The sequence below is a fragment of the Grampus griseus genome (genome assembly GCF_964374135.1).
Source record: "Grampus griseus genome assembly, chromosome: 14".
NCBI classification, from domain to species: Eukaryota; Metazoa; Chordata; class Mammalia; order Artiodactyla; family Delphinidae; genus Grampus; species Grampus griseus.
Genome location: NC_139008.1, coordinates 70,424,638 through 70,442,296, shown reverse-complemented (window position 1 = coordinate 70,442,296; position 17,659 = coordinate 70,424,638). Strand labels below are relative to the sequence as shown.

The 17,659-nt window shown below is 49.0% G+C and overlaps 1 protein-coding gene across 1 annotated transcript in view; it reads left to right on the top strand.

Annotated features, from left to right (window-relative positions):
• The window catches only part of CHD6 (chromodomain helicase DNA binding protein 6), a 211,602-nt gene that overhangs the window by 158,795 nt on the left and 35,148 nt on the right, over positions 1 to 17,659 (top strand). Inside the window, exons 21-26 of the mRNA XM_082671502.1 lie at positions 480 to 682; positions 1,760 to 1,959; positions 2,865 to 3,024; positions 8,411 to 8,500; positions 10,774 to 10,877; positions 16,422 to 16,551. Coding sequence (XP_082527628.1) covers positions 480 to 682; positions 1,760 to 1,959; positions 2,865 to 3,024; positions 8,411 to 8,500; positions 10,774 to 10,877; positions 16,422 to 16,551 — 887 coding nt within the window. The remainder of the gene's footprint in view (positions 1 to 479; positions 683 to 1,759; positions 1,960 to 2,864; positions 3,025 to 8,410; positions 8,501 to 10,773; positions 10,878 to 16,421; positions 16,552 to 17,659) is intronic.

Genomic DNA, 17,659 nt, shown 5'->3' with positions numbered 1-17,659 from the left:
ACAAAAGGTTAGTGGCACCAGTGGAAGGCAGAATGAAGTGGCAGTAACTTGTGTTCGTCTTCCAAAAGTTGCTGAGCAGGTGGAACTCTCTGACTCCTCCTGTCTCCAGAGCACAGGCGGCCTCCGCATGCCGGGCACAACAGCTGGGGTGCACCACTCCCACCCTTCTTGGCAAGAACAGGAGGCCACTCTGGCGCTGGGGGGCCTCGCCTGCCCAGGCCCCTGTTAGACTGCAAAACCAGCAGATGGGGGCGGCCAGCACTGGGGGCGGAGGGACACACCAACTTCATCAAGTCCCAGAGTGTCCCCTCTGCTAGTCGTGGACACGGCAGGTGTGCTGGGAAGAGGCTTTCCTGCTGGAGGACGAGATGGGGGTGGTTCTTTCCCAAATGTGTCCTGAGGAACAGCAGCAGGATCTGCATTGTGATACAGGGAGAGTGAAGGGGACTTTCTCCCCAGCAGTCCTCTCTTGTTTCCAGGAAAGCTTAGTGATCGACCGCCCGCGCGTGAGGAAGCAGACCAAACACTACAACTCTTTTGAGGAGGATGAGCTCATGGAGTTTTCAGAGTTGGACAGTGACTCTGATGAGAGGCCCACGAGGTCCAGGCGCCTCAATGACAAAACCAGACGCTACCTCCGAGCCGAGTGCTTCCGGGTGGAGAAGAACCTGCTCATCTTTGGGTGGGTATTGGCTTCACTTGTTTGTTCTTGTTGTTGTTTTCCCCTCTTTGGTTCAGTCCCTGAGATTTGTCCAGTGTGTCTCTCCACTCACCTCTGGGGTCTGGGCTGATGGAGGGTCTGTTGGCAGAAGAGGGAGCTGTGCCTTCTGCCCGTGGCCCCCCTCAGTCACTGCACTCTGCTGCCATGTTGTAGACGGGCCGTGATTTTCTCATATGCTTGTTACGGCAGAGCTCTGGTACTAATTTACTGCCTGGTACTGATTTCCTGCCTTTTTCCCCCAAGGACATATAAGGAATCAGTGTAGCAGATGTTAGAGTTAAGGCATGATTCATGCAGGGCTCTGGCTCTGGTAGAAGTAGAGGGTTTAGCTTCTGGGAGCTCACCATTGCTTTCAAATACTGCAGCTGGAGTCAGTTGGGTTTTTTAATAATTTTTTTAATAGATTTATTTATTTTTATTTGTTTTTGGCTGCATTGGGTCTTCGTTGCTGCGCGCGGGCTTTCTCTAGTTGCGGCAAGTGGGGGCTACTCTTCATTGCAGTGCGCGGGCTTCTCATTGCGGTGGCTTCTCTTGTTGTGGAGCACGGGCTGTAGGCGCACGGACTTCAGTAGTTGTGGCACGTGGGCTCAGTAGTTGTGGCTCGCGGGCTCTAGAGCGCAGGCTCTGTAGTTGTGGCGCACGCGTTTAGTTGCTCCGCAGCACGTAGGATCTTCCTGGACCGGGGATTGAACCCATGTCCCCTGCATTGGCAGGTGGATTCTTAACCACTGTGCCACCAGTGAAGTCCTGGACTCTGTTTTAATTCCAGACTTATTCCTCGCTCCAGATATTTTCATCCCTCCCTTCTTAACATTCTAGTGGTCGTATGAAGCTCTCTGTGTCCAGTGTCCAGGTCACCTCAGTGACATTTGGTGTGCTACAGTATGCGATCCTCGAAGGTCTTTCAGGACAAAGCCCTCAGGGTGATCAGGAAGCCCAGCAGGGGTCGAGAAGCACTCGGCTCCTGTTTGTCCTGCAATGTTGAAGGCATGCGTGGCCCTTCCGCCCTCTAACACCATTCTGTATTTCCACTCTCAGCTGGGGCCGGTGGAAGGACATTCTGACCCATGGACGATTCAAGTGGCATCTGAACGAGAAGGACATGGAGATGATTTGCCGGGCCCTGCTGGTGTACTGTGTCAAGCACTACAAGGGGGACGAGAAGATCAAGAGTTTCATTTGGGAACTGATCACGCCTACCAAAGATGGGCAGGCCCAGACCCTCCAGAACCACTCAGGTGAGGGGTGGCACGGGCCGTAGCCGAGAAGCAAACCCCTGTGGTTCCCTCTCTCCTCCCATGTGGGCCCGTGTTGCCGTGCTTTGGGCACATCTCTTCCTCGGTGTATTTCCAGAAGGCTACCTGTGGGAAAGGATGCTGGTGTTTTCCACGTCCATTCTCCCTCAGAATCATCCAGTGTTAGCTGTGATATTTCGTTTAAGTGCAGGTGGGCCCTCTTGAAGTTCCCCACGTGCCGGTCCTGCCCACTAACCTGGGTGTCACAGGGGTTCCTTCTCTGATATGGGGACTCACACAGCGTGCCCTGCCTCAGTTCCACCTCTGTCTGTGCGTTTCGTTGTACTGCTCCTTCCCTGTGCTGAGACACAGCTCACCTTCACGTCTCAGACCGAGCATTCCTTTTCCCCGGCTAGGCTGTGAGGTCCCCACGGGCACAAGTTCTGCTACACCTTTTTTTTTTTTTTTGCGGTACGCGGGCCTCTCACTGCTGTGGCCTCTCCCGTTGCGGAGCACAGGCTCCGGACGCGCAGGCTCAGTGGCCATGGCTCACGGGCCCAGCCGCTCCGCGGCATGTGGGATCCTCCCGGACCGGGGCACGAACCCGTGTCCCCTGCATCGGCAGGCGGACTCTCAACCACTGCGCCACCAGGGAAGCCCTGCTACACCTTTCTTGATCCTGCAGGACACTCGGTAGATTCTTGCTGCCTGACTGAATGGTCCTGGGGGTTACTAGGTAGGGGACCGGCTGTCTCCTCGCCATCCCTGCCTGGGGGACGGAGGAGTGGGGCCTGTCGTCCAGGGCCACCGTGCATAGCCCGGCTGCCTCTTTGCCACCCTAGCCCAGCTCTGTTCCGACAGCTGCGTTTAAGCCGTCTCGGCTCACGTTCCGTACCTTTCTGTCTCAGGGTTGTCCGCTCCAGTCCCCAGAGGGAGGAAGGGGAAGAAAACGAAGAACCAGCTGCTGCTCCCGGAGTTAAAGAACGCAGACTGGCTGGCCACCTGCAACCCCGAGGTGGTCTTGCACGATGATGGCTACAAGAAGCACCTCAAACAGCACTGCAACAAGTGAGTGTGCCCCCCTCACCCCTGGTGGCAGCTCCGCTCTGACAGCACGGCTTCCTGGGACCCCCCACGGGGCTGTGGGAGGCCACTTGATGCCCCTGTACCACCGTGCAAGGTCTGGAAAGGCGGATAGGCTGTGTGCTCGAAACTGGGTCAGGGTTCAGTCGCATTGAAGCCTCTCTACCTCCTTTAATCATCCCTTTTCTCCCCCGGAACCCGGCCTCTCTTACCAGAGCAGTTCGTACAGGATCTTCTGACCTGACTCTCAAAATCCACAGAGGACGCTGGTGATTTCACTGCTCACTCTCCTTTTCCTCTCCCTCCCTCCACCCCTGAGGGCACATCAGGGAGAGCAGAAGACTGGCCTTGGTGGCCACCGCTCTCAGCCGTACCCGCTTGCCAGGTTGCTTCCTCTTCAGATTTGCTTTGACATTCATGGCCTCCCGGTGTTTGGTGGACATTCATTTGAGATAGTATTCTTTATATCCCGAGGCTAAGAGCTGGGGTGGGGCAGGCGGAAATAAAGGAGAAAGTGATAGAAAATGAAACTGTTCTTGTGAAGTTTAGTTTGGGGGAGTTAGGGCACCCAGCCACGAAACAATGACAGGTTTGCATGTGGGTACTTGCATCGCTGTACAGTGTATCTGTTAGAAGTAAAAGGACCCTTGGCAACCATCTAGCCCAGCTTCCTAGGCCAGGCAAGACTTACCTCCTCAGTATTCCTGGTAGGCAGTGAGAAGGCCTCAGCTTGCACACCTCTGGTTATAAAGAGTGTATTATCCTGTAAATCAAGATGTTTTGCTAGGTCTTTTCTTCCTCCCTGTAGCATCAACCTAATGGTTCTGTAGTTGTTGGGTTGTGGTTATTTTTCCTTTACTGCTGAAGTCTAACCCTGTCCTTTGATCCCTCCAAATATTTGAAGGTAGGTCTCATGCCCAATACTGTAATAAAAACTACCGCACACAAAGGTACAAGCTCTCTGGGGCAGTAGGTCTCAAGACAAGACTTAAAGGGCACTTGCTGCTGATAGCAGAGCCTGGCTGGGGCAGGACCCAACGGCATGTTCACTGACTGGATCAGAGTCACTGTGAGGGAGCAGAAAGGAAGCTGGCAGGGACGAGGGCTCCTTGATGGGAGACCTGGTATGGCAGGCTCACTGAGGAGTCTGTTGTAAGTACTAAGCAACCATATTTCTTGAACAAGTGAGACATGATAAAAAGTGATACTGGGGGAGAAAAATTAATCCGGTAACAATTTGCAAGATGGAGTAGGTGTTTACCTGGAGCTGAATGGCCAACTAGGAGAATTCTGTCATAATACTAAGTATTGATCGTGATGACCTAGATTAGGGTGCTGACTGTAGAATTGGGGAGAAAGGGTCAAATACGAGAGCTGTGACTGAAGAAGAATCCATCACGTGTGACGAGGAATACAGAAAGCAGGTAACTCTGTGGCCGTCAGCCTCGTAGGCTGGAGAATGGCGGTGCTTGTAGCCATGACAGAATCAGAATCTATTCAGTAAACGATGAAGAGCAGCACGAAGGACTCGGGTTTTGCCTTATTAAGTCATAGCAGCAACATTTGGCTCTCGCATCCCCAGCTGGAGAGATTAACATAGAACTTCGCTTGACACCCGCACAGATGATCACAGATGTTGAGCCGAACTAACTGTGACCTTTGAGGAATTCCTTAACATTTCTAACCACCAGCCCCAAGGTCTTTCCTGAGTGAGGGCCTTACCCCGAGAATCAAAGAATAATGCAGTAAAGCACTTCTCTGGGTTTGAAGAAGCTGACTGCTGTTTATTCATCTGAATCTGACGGAGAGTACTGTCCTCTTTAGTCCTGGCTCAGCAGCCAAGAGATTCAGAGCCGGCAGGGGTCTTGCAGCTCCTCCCACGCAGCGTGGGGATTCTGTGGGCAGTGTCCCAACAGGGACTCCTCCAGCCTCTGCTCGAGCCTTCCTAGTGATGGGAGTTTACCACTTCTCAGCAGTACTCATTTAATTACCAGATGATTCTAATTAATTGTCCTTCTGTATATTGAATCTAAAATCCGCTTCCTTGAATCTTCCACCCTTTGATCTTGGGTCCTGGTTCTGTCCTGAGGTGCACCAGAGAACAGGCAGAGTTTCTTTAGCATAACTGGACTGTGAGCTTCTAGAATTGTGGACTCTGTTAATTAGCAAATTTACTGCCACCCCAATATCAGATGTGATATCACCCAATATCAAGAAAGGTTCTGGGGTCAGGACTGCCTGGATTTGAATCCTGGCCCCATTACTTACCTGCAGGTGAATTATTTTAAAAATGAGGATAATAGTTCCTACCTCAGCATCGTTATGAAGATTAAGTGAGCTGATACATGCTGACAGATAGTGAGTACTCAAAGCATTTGCGTAATTAGTAGTACATGTAGTATTTAGGGGCGTGAAGTTGTTATCAAAAGAACTTCAAAAGGTTAAAAAGCAGCTGCTTCGAATCTAAGCTCTAAGAAGTCAGGACAGTGACTGTGTGTTCAGAGTGGGTATAGTGACCAGAAGGGCGTACCGGGGGGGCCTTCCGGGGAAATGTTCTGCTTCCTGATCTGGATATTGGATACACATGTGCGTTTGGTATGTGGAAATTCATCGAGCTGTACATTTATGCAAAATGCACTTTCTGTAAGTATATTTCATACCAAGAGAATAGTTTTCTAGAAGAAGAAGGAAATGAAAGAAAAGGGAATACCGCCAGCCAAAAGTTTTAATAGGTTTTGTTTGGCTGAAGTGAAGGGTGTCACAGACCAGCTCCAGATCTCCTTCCCTGTGAGGTCAGATGCCACCTGGGGTTATCATCTCAGCCTGCGAGGAAGTGGCTCTCTAAGAGGAGTTGTCTGTCCGTCCTCTGAGTTGATTTACTTCTCATTTGCAGTATAGGTGAATGCTACTGGCTTTCAGTTCTGTTCTCCTGTGCTGCAGATACTGCCCGATGTCAACACCTTTGCCTCTTTTTGGAGATACAGAAACAGCTGTATCTTACATCTTCTGGAAGCCTTCCTCTGATTGAGGTAGATCCAGGCGGGCAGGAATCCTGTACCTAAGACAGCCTCTTTCCAGTTCTTGCTAAGGAGGCCGTCAGCTACTGCCAGCTAGGCAGAAGGATCAGGGACGATTGCAAATTCTTAGAGTTCTCATTCTCTGAGCTTTGAAAAAACATCTCGAAATTGAGTTGATTGACAGCTGAGGTAAGGAATGGTATGGCAGAAAAGTAAGGGTTCTTTCCCATCTAAAAGTTTGGGCTTCTATGTTGCCACCTACAACTGAAGCCCACAGTGGCACTTCCAACCCAGATCTAAGAAACTTCGTTGTTTTAGAGACCTCAACCCCTCGTTATTTAAACACCTTTTGAATAGGTAATGCATACACGTGTTAACCAATATTTTTTGTCAAAAGTAAGTTTTCCTCCCACTCCAGCGCCCCTGTTTCCCTCTCCAGAGGCGACCACTGTTAACTGGGTTCTTCCAGAGATGCTCTGTGCAGGGCCCAGCAGTGGGAACGCACAGCCTCCTCTTACCTTCTCTAAAGTAGTATTTACTTTACATGCTGTTTGTGTTCTCGTCGCTCTTTTTTTTTTTTTTTTTTTTTTTTTTTGCGGTACGTGGGCCTCTCACTGCTGTGGCCTCTCCCGTTGCGGAGCACAGGCTCCGGACGCGCAGGCTCAGCGGCCATGGCTCACGGGCCCAGCCGCTCCGCGGCATGTGGGATCCTCCCGGACCGGGGCACGAACCCGTGTCCCCTGCATCGGCAGGCAGACTCTCAACCACTGCACCACCAGGGAAGCCCTCGTTGCTCTTTTTAAACAACTTACATGGAGATCAGTTTCTACAGAAGTACGTGTAAACCGGGCTTCTGCTTTAGTAGCTCGCCTTCACTCTTGCCTGGTGTCGACACAGTGACAGGTACTCTTGTAACCCTCACTGCAGCATCTCCTCAGATGTGGTGGGCTTCTCTGTGCCTGTCCTTGCCTTTCACTCTGTGTTTTGCATACCTTCAGCCGCCCGCCCCTAACCCCCACGGCCGTCTGCTGTGCTCTGATTCTCTTGTGGCTGGCCTTATTTCACGATTGGACTGTTGTAGGCTCCTCAAGAACAAGGTTAAACTAACGTTTACTTGTGTTACATACTCACGGTACCAGCACGGTGCAGGACACACCAGTTGCCCAACAAATACTTAATTGCCTCATCTCAGACATGCTGGGGCAGTTGCATGAAGCCTGAGCGTGGTCCATGCCGAATCACAGGAGAGAAGACGGGATTGCTCTCTGGCAGTATCGCCATGAAAAAGACTTTAAAATATTCATGTAACATGTAACTATGTGCAAGTGAAACTATTTGAAAACAGCACCATTCAACATAACCTCACCCGTCACTAAACTAGGAAACTAGTAACGAGCCTCTTGGAAGGCAGCTTTGCCTGAGAGATCATTGTGGCCGTGTGGACAGGGTGAGACCTCTTAAGCAGGGGTCCCCAGCGCCCAGGCCACGGACTGGTAGTGGTCCAGGCCGCACAGCAGGAGGTGAGGGGCGGGTGAGCAAGGGAAGCTTCATCTGCTGCTCCCCATCACTTGCATTACCGCCTGAACCATCCCACCCCCCACCCCCTGGGTCCATGGAAAAATTGTCTTCCACGAAACCGGTCCCTGGTGCCAGGGATCGGTTGGGGACTGGGCTTCCCTGGTGGCGCAGTGGTTAAAAATCCGCCTGCCAATGCAGGGGACGCGGGTTCAATCCCTGGTCCAGGAAGATCCCACATGCCGCAGAGCAACTAAGCCTGTGCGCCACAACTACTGAGCCTGCGCTCTAGAGCCCGCGAGCCACAACTACTGAGCCCGCGTGCCATAACTGCTAAAGCCCACACGCCTAGAGCCCGTGCTCCGCAACAAGAGAAGCCACCGCAATGAGAAGCCCGCGCACCACAATGAAGAGTAGCCCCTGCTCGCCACAACTAGAGAAAGCCCGCGCGCAGCAATGAGGACCCAACACAGCCAAAAATTAAATAAATAAATAAATTTATTTATTTATTTTTTTTAAAAGTTGGGGACCGCTGCTGTTAAGGACCAGGTGGGATGCTGTTTCTGCTGCCCTCACCTCCCCTCCCTCACCTCCCACGCCCACAGGATGACCTTAGCAGATGACTGATGAGATACGTTTTCTTGAGTGGAATGGAAATATCACAATAATTTCTGCCATTAATACCTGGTGTTTTCTTTTTCTAGTCCTTTCTCATATATAACTTCATAGCCCTAACAACCCGGGAGCGCCCGGAATTCCCCCAGGTCAGCTTGGGGATGGCAGTTCATAGGCAGCTTATGGGTTCTAATGTGTTTCATTACTGTGTTCACGTATCATAGGGTACTACTGCGAGTCCGGATGCTGTACTACCTAAAAGCTGAAATACTGGGAGAAGCAGCGGATAAAGCATTTGAAGGAACTCCGGCCAGGTAAAAAAGGTCAACCTTAGCTCCCAGTGTTAAAGAATTGCCATGAAGTGCCTGTTGATGGAAATGGACAAACCTGCCTGTGTTTCAAGAGGCCCGTGTTCCCTCCCACCCAGGACCAGTTCTGGTAGAGCAGGCAGGCAGAATGAGGATGATTCAGCCAGGTCATCCACGAGTGAAATAAAGGAGAAAACAGCTGCTTACAAACACAGCTCTTGGTGAGGTTCTTAGTTGGGGTTTTTTTCTCCCAGTAGTGTTGTAAAATTGCTTTTAAAGCAGTCATTTCTCTACCTTAACTAATCATTGTTCGATAGATATTAGTGACTTTGATACTTGATCCAACAGGTGTAGACTAAAAGCTCTACTTGGAATCCCACTCTTGGCCTTAGTCCTCTTCTACCTTTGAGTGGTTCTCCTTTATTTGCTAGTCGTATTACTAATACTTTGCCACCATTTGATGTGTTGTGCCTTAGTTTTGTAAGCTAGTGTTTCCAAAGCTGTAGAATCCTGTGGGAATATCCCAGGATTGGGGGGAATGAGGCTGCTGAGCCCCCAGCTACTACTTGATTGGACTGTCAGAAGTCACGTTGTATAAGTGGGATCCCCAGACGGCCTCCTTCACCTTCCCCAGATTGGCAGTTTGCTCTGGCCCCCACAACGCTGCTTGTTCCCAGGGGACATAGCAAGTGTTGGTATTTGAACTGTGCTTTGAGATTCCCTGGGGCCCTGGTTTCTTTCTCTTACTTTCCACTGGGCAGTGCTAATGACTTCAGTGGTCACAGGAACACTAAAGAAGGAGAGAGGTGACAGGCAATGACAGTCCTACCCCTGAGGCATTTTGTAATTAGGACCAGTCATCTCATTGACTGTTACTACTTGGTAGTTACTATGGGCATTTCTAGTAAGGATAGGGAGGTGGGGTGTGTTGCTAAAACGTTCAATTTGTCAGTCATGTATATGCAGCAGAATTCAACTTGCTTATTTATATCCAGTGTTAACTGGGCAGAAGTAATGTATCTGAATTTACTCCTCCCCATCACGTGCTTTCTTAGATGCGTAGTTGGAGGGAAGTTAGTAGAACGTGGAACGAGTAGGTCCATTGCCCACCCCCTTCCCCCTGCTTCCCTCCTTCCCTCTGCTTCCCTCAATCTTAGCTGTCACTGGTCCCGTGCAGGTTAAATGCCTTATTGTGCAGAAAGTGCTGTGAGGAATGAATCACAGCTCATCCCCCAAAATTTGTTCAGCCCACGGCACCACGCAGGCAGAGCATTGGGCCCTGAAGTGGAGCCAGCTAGGGAGCACTGCCTGGAGAGGTGGGGGCCAAGGAGCCCCATCCCCACAGGGAGAGCTGGGCCCGGCAAGGGGCAGGCAGCCCTGTGTCACAACAAGAAGAACCTGATGGGAGAGGAAACTTCAGCATTGCAGAGGCACCATCCCAGGCAGCTGGGAGGTGGGAGGGAAGAGCCATCCAGATGGATGTTCTCCCCAAAACCCCAGAGCCTTCAAAAGAGTAAGGATGGTGCTCAGACAAATAAAGCCAGTCAGCTAAGGGTCCATGTGGGCTCTCAGAACATGGACAGAAACTCAACGAGGGGCTGATCCCTCCATGTCAGCTCCCTGGGGTGAGCTGTGTTCATCCCTCTGGCCAGAAGTTTTACCCAGCAGTCCGTTAGCAGACCCTCACCAGGAAGTGCCTCCTGCTGTGGCTGCCAGCCTCTGAAAGGCTCTCTTCACACCCCGCGTGCAGCAGTGCAGACTAGCTTGTTCTCAAATGGTGCCTGGGGTCTCCAAAGGTTGAATCCAGATGATTTGGGCACTTTGCAGCATTTGATCCTGTATGAATTCAGACACCTGAATGCATGTATCATGTATGAAGTCAGAAGGGGTGTTCTGCCTTCACATAACCAACGTATTGCTGGCTTTTGCCATGGCTGTCAGCCGAAGAGGCACATTAGAGCCACCTGACACGGGTAGAGCCCTCAGGCTGGCTGACTGTGCGTTCTCCACGAGGTGCTTTCAGATTCTGCGTCATTCAGTCTGAGTGGAGCCTGAATACCAAGTACATCTGCTGATGTAGCTCCCTCTGTAAACCAGGGGCAGAGCCCTGGTTAAGATATCTTGGCCCCCAGCTATCTGAATCCTCTCATTTGTTGTTGCTTCAGCTTCTCAGCATGCAGCCCGGGATGTGGCTTAGTATGAGGGTTCAGGCCGGGAGCTCTTGTGTTGTTTTCTGTCTGTGTTGACGGCACTCTGAGTCCACGCCCTTCCTTCCACAGGGAGCTGGACGTGCCTCTGCCCGACATCGACTGCGTGGAGATCCCAGTGGACTGGTGGGATGCCGAGGCCGACAAGTCGCTTCTGATTGGCGTGTTCAAGCACGGTGAGTGTTTCAGTGATTCTGATTGGCGTGTTCAAGCACGGTGAGTGTTTCAGTGATTCTGATTGGCGTGTTCAAACACGGTGAGTGTTTCAGTGAACATCTTCTCTGTCCTGAAAAATTCCATAGGCCTGTTGCATGTCTCTCTTAGAAAGTAGAGCCTCACCTCTGTCCTCTCAGAAATTTGGCCAGATGAATGTGTGAGTCATGAAAATATAGCAAATATAAGTATCAGTGAGGCACTTTGAAAGGGTGGCCACAAGGGCTTTGTTCAGTGTGTATCTTCCTCACTAGCCTCACCGCCCCATTGTGCGTGGGATTGTTCACTCTTACGGTCCCAGCCTCCGGCCTAGTGCCTGTCACGTGGTAGGCCCCAGGGTTTCTTGAGTAAAGCAGTAAATAAATGGGGGAAATGTTAGGTTTTAGCATGTCACATGTATGCAGAATTCTAAGGTCGTTCTAGCTAATCTACATATTCCTAGTGTGTAATTTTTGCCCTATTGGTATAAAAATTCAAGAATAGTAGATGGCATAGACATCTTCTTTTTTTTTAATGTGGTAATCTAGAGACTAAAGGGGACTGAGGTAGGTTTTTGAATAGCTTGGAAAAACTGAAATAAATGTCCTGTTTCTTCATTTCTGGCCTTGTTCTAACTACCTGCCCTTGTTTTCAGCCAACTGTTAAAATGAATAATGAAAGTCCCAGATAATATCCACTGTAATGTGCCTAATACACACCTTCCCTGCCAGGTGAATTAGCCAAATTTTTGAACTGGAGAGCAGGGGTTAAAGTGGGAAGAGTTAGGTGTACTTGGCTTTCACTGCCAGCTCTGCCAGTGACTAAATGTGTGACCTTGGGCAAGTCATAAACTTCTCTGACCTAGTTCCTCACCTGTACACTGGGGAGGGTATCAAGACAACCTACCTGGAGAGTTGTTTGAAGATTAAATGAGACAGTATATGTGGGCGGCCTAGAACAGTGCTTAGTGCATAACAGGTGTTTGGTGCTGTCCACTGTCACTTATTCCTCTGCCTTTGGAAGGTTAACTCTCTTTCTAACACACGCCCTGTGAGTAGAATTCTTCAACATTTGCAGGCCAACCTGCAATATTTACGTAACAACCACGCGTGTACCTATTTTAATGAAGAACCCTTCAAAACGTAGATTCTGGTGTTACAAATGCAGGCTTTGGGGGAGGGTCTGGTGCTGTTGAGAGCCCTTTATCAAACCACTGGGGTAAGGGAGTCAGAGTCAAGATGGCAGAGTAGGAACGTCCTGAGCTCACGTCCTCCCACGGGCATGTGGAAATTACACCTGCTTACAGAGTAGCTGTGTCTGAGAATGACCTGAGGACTAGCAGAAAAGACGTTCCCCAAATGGAGACGTAAAGAAGGAGCCACAACAAGAATCGTAGGCGAGGCGGAGGTGCAGTCTAGCCTGGGACCCACACCCCCGGGTTGGTGACCCACAAGCATCAGAGGACAGCAAAGAACGAGTGTGGACGAGGATGTGGAGAAAAGGAACCTTTGAGTACTTTTGACAGGATTGTAAATTTGTGCAGCCACTATGGAAAACGGTATGGAGGTTCCTCAAAAAATTAAAAATGGAATTACCATCCGGTCCAGCAACTCCACTTCTGTATACTTACCCAAAGAAAACAAATACACTAATCCAAAAAGATATATTCATTGCATCATTATTTACAGTAGGCAAGATATGCAAGCAGCCTAAGTGTCCATCAATGGATGAATGGATGAAGAAGATGTGGTGTATATATACAATGAAATATTATTTGAGCATAAAAAAGAATGAAATCTCACCATATGCAACAACATGGATGGACCTAGAGAGTAATATGCCAAGTAAAATAAGTCAGGCAGAGAAAGCCAAATGCTACATGACCTCACTTTATATGTGGAAACTAAAAATCAAAACAAATGAACACACAAAACAGGTGCTTATAGATATGGAGAGCAAAATGGTGGTTGCCAGAAGGGAGGGAAGTGGGTTGGTGGGCAAAATAGGTAAAGGGGATTAAGAGATACAAACTTCTATTTATAAAATAAGTCACAAAGAATATGGTCAGTAATCCTGTATTAGCTTTGTGTGTGGGGACGGATAGTTACTAGACTTATTGTGATGATCATTTCATAATGTATTTAAATGTCCAGTTATTCTGTTGTACACCTGAAACTAACATAATATTGTACATCAGCTATAATTCAATGAAAATTTTTCAAATCACTGAGGTTAGGCTAAAGCAGTGCTGTCCACTAGAACTACTACTAGTGATGGAAGTGTCCCGTTTCTGCGCCGTCCTCTACAGATGCCGCTCGCCGTGTGTGGCTGTTGAGCGCTTGAAATGTCACTAATACAACTGAGCAGCTGTATTTTTAATATCATGTAATTTTAATTAGTTCAAATTTAATTAGCCGTATGTGGCTCCTCTGCTGGACAGTGCAGGGCTAGAACTCAGCTCTGAAATGAGAAGAGGAACCATGTGACCTCTCCGTGAAGCACAACGAACCAGTCTCTTATCAGAAATGGTAGCGTCAATCTGATGATATCTAAGGTTACTTCCAAATCTAAAATTCTTCTGCTCAGTGAAGCAGCTCGCAGGGTTGCAAGTTAATAATTCCTAAGTGTTTCCTGAGCACGCCTGTGAGACTTGAAGATGGTGCATCACCCACTCCGTTCAGGTTCTCCCAGTTGAGTGAGCTCTGGTATTCAGGGTCAGAGCTGGGGGGGCAGGTGCCGGGGAGGTGATGCATGCAGTGCCTGAAGTACCTGGTGTAATGTGATGAGCTTAGCAGACACGCTGTAAAGATGGGGAAGACTTAGCCTCTGTACCCAGTGCTGGGGGACCGGTGTTAAGCCACACATGCAGACTGGCTCCCTCTTGGATGGGACCAGACCCGTGTAGTTGGACAGTGACATTGGAGTCAAACCTAGGCTGGGTTGGACCAATGCCGATGCTTGGCTGCGTGGGCCCATCCTCCTTGGTGTCTTGCGTAGTCCAGATCAGATCCTGCTCCTGGCGGGGGGCTGCTCTGCTGGGTCTGCTCCAGCAGACATTCTGTGCGCCTAGGCTTAGACCTGTCCTCACCTGGGTAACACACCTCATCACCCCACGAAACAGCCCTCTCCACAGGATAACCAAACCCACACAACGTGTCTTACCAGGTGACAAACTCCCAGATACCCAGCAGCCGATGGAGATGTGATATTTTCAGAGAGCCAAGCTGTCTGGCGTTTACTTTTCAGGGTTCTATCAGGAGCTCTCTCTGCCTTGCCTCCATGCCCTGGAGACATAGTATGAGCTGTAGAGCTGCAGCCATTTTCTTTGTTAAGAAATACACAGCTGTTCATCGTCCAAGGTTTTGTGGATCTTCTGCTCCATCCCAGACATAGCCTGCTACGACCCTGCTCAGATCGGAAGACCAAAGCCCCGGTTCCATCTCCGAGCTGACCCCCGTGGAAGAACTGGCTGGAGCTTCCGCTTACAGCAAGAAGGACCCTGCAGCAAATCTGTGCTGAATGATGCTGTTGACCGCTCTTGATCGCATTAGGAAATAGGCAGCCTGGATTTATGAAATACTCATCAAGCTATGGATTTTAGTATTTCTGTTCATACTCTTATAGAGGAACTTCTAGACTAAGTGGAGAGAGGCAAGCAGCCTACGCCACCTGTTGCTCTATTTATGTCTTTATGTTGCTATTACAGCTCCTACTACTGTCTGTTCAGGACAGTTGTTAGGGTTTTCTAGGGAACTGGGTCAATCACTCTTCCTCGCCTCCAGCTTCATAGCTGGTTGAGAAATAGAAATGCCGAATTTGTCTAGACTTCAGGCCTGCACATGACAAGAAGAAGTCTGCAGAGCAGAGACTCACCCAGGTAGTAGGCACCTGGAGGGACCGGCCTGCTTCAGGCCCTGTCCAGCACAGCATGCGTGAGGGCAGGACCCTCATGGACAGTTAACCTCCCTCCATGATAAAGGGTCAGAGGAGGAAGGTTTCACCATCTCAGCTATGAGATAAAGCATCCCTCTTTTCCTGGGGAGGGGGCAGGTAGAGACGATGGCAGGCATGTCCTCAAGACAGCAGGAGCATGGTGGGCATTTCTGTTGTGATGTGAGCTGAGGCAGACCATGGGGAGAGGGTGAGAATGGTTCTTCCTACAGTGATTATTGGAAGAGAGTCTGGGCCAAACTGACACATCCAGTCAGTGGTTTGTTGAGTGTATACAGTGCCAGGCCCTGTGCTAGGTACTGAATGTATAATGATGAGTAAAAACAGATACAGATTCTGTCCCTGGGGAGCCCACAGTCTCATGAGAGAGGCTTACAGTAATCAAACAATTGCCCTAAGGAATAAGTGAATAAAGAAGAACATAAGGCCCCAGTTTCTCCTGCCATATGCCTCGTGCAGGCAGCACCTGTCATGGAGATGGCAGAAATGTCACTTTGAATTAAAAGATAAAGCACCTGCAGCTCCTCAGATAAAAAGTACCAGGTGCTGACTACACATGAGGGCTAGAACAGCATCAACAGTGATACCGGAACAAAAACCAATATAGAAGGGAAATACCCAACAGAGTAGAATCAAGTCTGTTACTAGCAGCCAAGCCGGTGCTCATTTTAGGTACAGCACCTTATATCACCTGTGATGGGGTCTCTCTGTACATACTACAGAGTTAGAAATTGACTTACTTAGGGGCAACATGGAAAGGGTTTTGATGATCATGAAGGAGTTTCCCCCCAAAATAGTTCGATATGACAATAGCTGTGACCAAATAAATATTCCTGTCTCATTATAGGATTACATTAGATTCAATAAAATAACAAATTGTCGTGCATGGCATCATCAAATTAAAAGGGATATTTTTTCATCATTTTGCCTTCTGTCTGAGGTCTCTGTTCTGGATCAGAAATCCTCCATCTATTTTTGACTCTGGGGATATGGTGAGAGGCAGTTCCAAAGCCCTGGCCAGTAGATTAGGATTTCATACTGAGTTTGTGAATATAGAGGGAACGGGTCTGTTTTAATCCAATCGACAATCACAGTAGTCCTCTTTATATTTCATCCTTTGCATCCATTACTTTGCTCAGCTTCCCTTTCTAACACATGGGATAAAATTGGACCATAAGAAAACTAGGCCTGTTCATGAGATGACAAGATAATAGGGTGTCCAGAGTTGGGGGGTTGGTGAGGGGAAGACATTGCAAAACCAGCTTGCCTGATTCCCTTGCTGTCCAAAAGACGCAAACAAGTAGGAATTGTATCTGTATCTTGTGTGTCTTCACGGACGCAGAATATTTACATCAGCTTTCATTTTGGGGCGAGCACTACTTCCTCAAAGGTGTCCACTTTAGCGCAAGGATCTTCCCCTGACAGGAAATCTTACAGGATCCGGTCATTTTTAAATCAGTATTTTTTTGTTTGTTTTGCGTTTTATTTAATAAGGGAAACAAAATGACTGTCTAGGGCGCAAGGCAGATCTTGTGAGTTCTGACATGACCTCATTGTTCCTCATTACCCCTGATCAGGTTACGAGAGGTACAATGCCATGAGAGCAGACCCAGCACTTTGCTTCCTGGAGAAGGTTGGGATGCCAGACGAGAAGTCCCTTTCTGCAGAGCAGGGTGTTACAGATGGGACCTCAGACATTCCCGAAAGGTGAGACGCTTCATGGGCCAACCACAGTGTGACTTGTCGCCCCACGAATCTCTGACCGCATACATCCAGCACTCTAAAATAGTCTCTTCCTCACGGTCTGGCATCTCCCTTAAACCTGAACTGCCTTCCAGAATTGCTGCTTTGGTTACATCCTACGATGCCTCAGGCTTTTCCCTTGAATCCCAAACACTTTGAACCAGATACCAGTTCCTGTCCTTCCTGAGTTCCCCAAGCTGCCCACCATCCTGCCTACTCCTTAATCAGGCTCGTCTGGTCAGAGGATTCTCGGAAGAATTCAGACCTCTCATAACTTCTCATACTTGGCAGAAAGTTAAGAAGCGGTACAGCAAGTTCAGGCTTCCTGACCTTGAAGTGCCTCAGATGAAGTTCCAGTGTTATTTAAAGATTTCATGGTCCATGAGTAAGGTGGACTTAGGAGCCACTGCTTGATGGCCGTGGCATTCAGGTCTTGTCACTGGGTTGTGCGCAAAAAAATATGGAAGCATCCCCTTTGTCGAGTTTTAATTACTTTGGGCATAACTCCAAAATGTGTAAATTCATAGGAAAGCTAAATAGCGAAAAGCTGTGGTTTTCATATATATATATATTTGGAAAACATCGCATATATCTCTTAGCTTGTGTTTGGTAAGCTTTTGGCCTGATCTTCCCCCCAAAAGTAGCATTTCCTGGGGCCACGGGCAAGCCTGGACATGAGGGTGCACAATGCCAGGCCCCCTAACCATGTGCTAAGGCAGAGAAAAGGATGAAATGCATTTTCCATCTGTCCTTAGCTCCTGGTGAACGCCCTAGCTATTGTAACGTTCTCTGCCCCGAAGATAATAAAGATGCTTTCAGAGAGATACTAACAAATGCCCGAAGGACCAGTGGTGTTAATGTTGGGCACACGGGGTCAGGGAAAACACCACCTGGGGGAGGTGCCCGAATGTGGCTTACAGCTGGTATCTTTGGGGGTGGCTGTTCTTTCTGTGGTTAAGCAATGAAGGTAGGAGGCTCCTTCTGCCCCCAGGACCTGAACAACAGAGAGAAGAATATTTGAGACAGGAATCCTTCAAAGTTGATTTTACCAGGGATCGTGAAAAACAGGTAG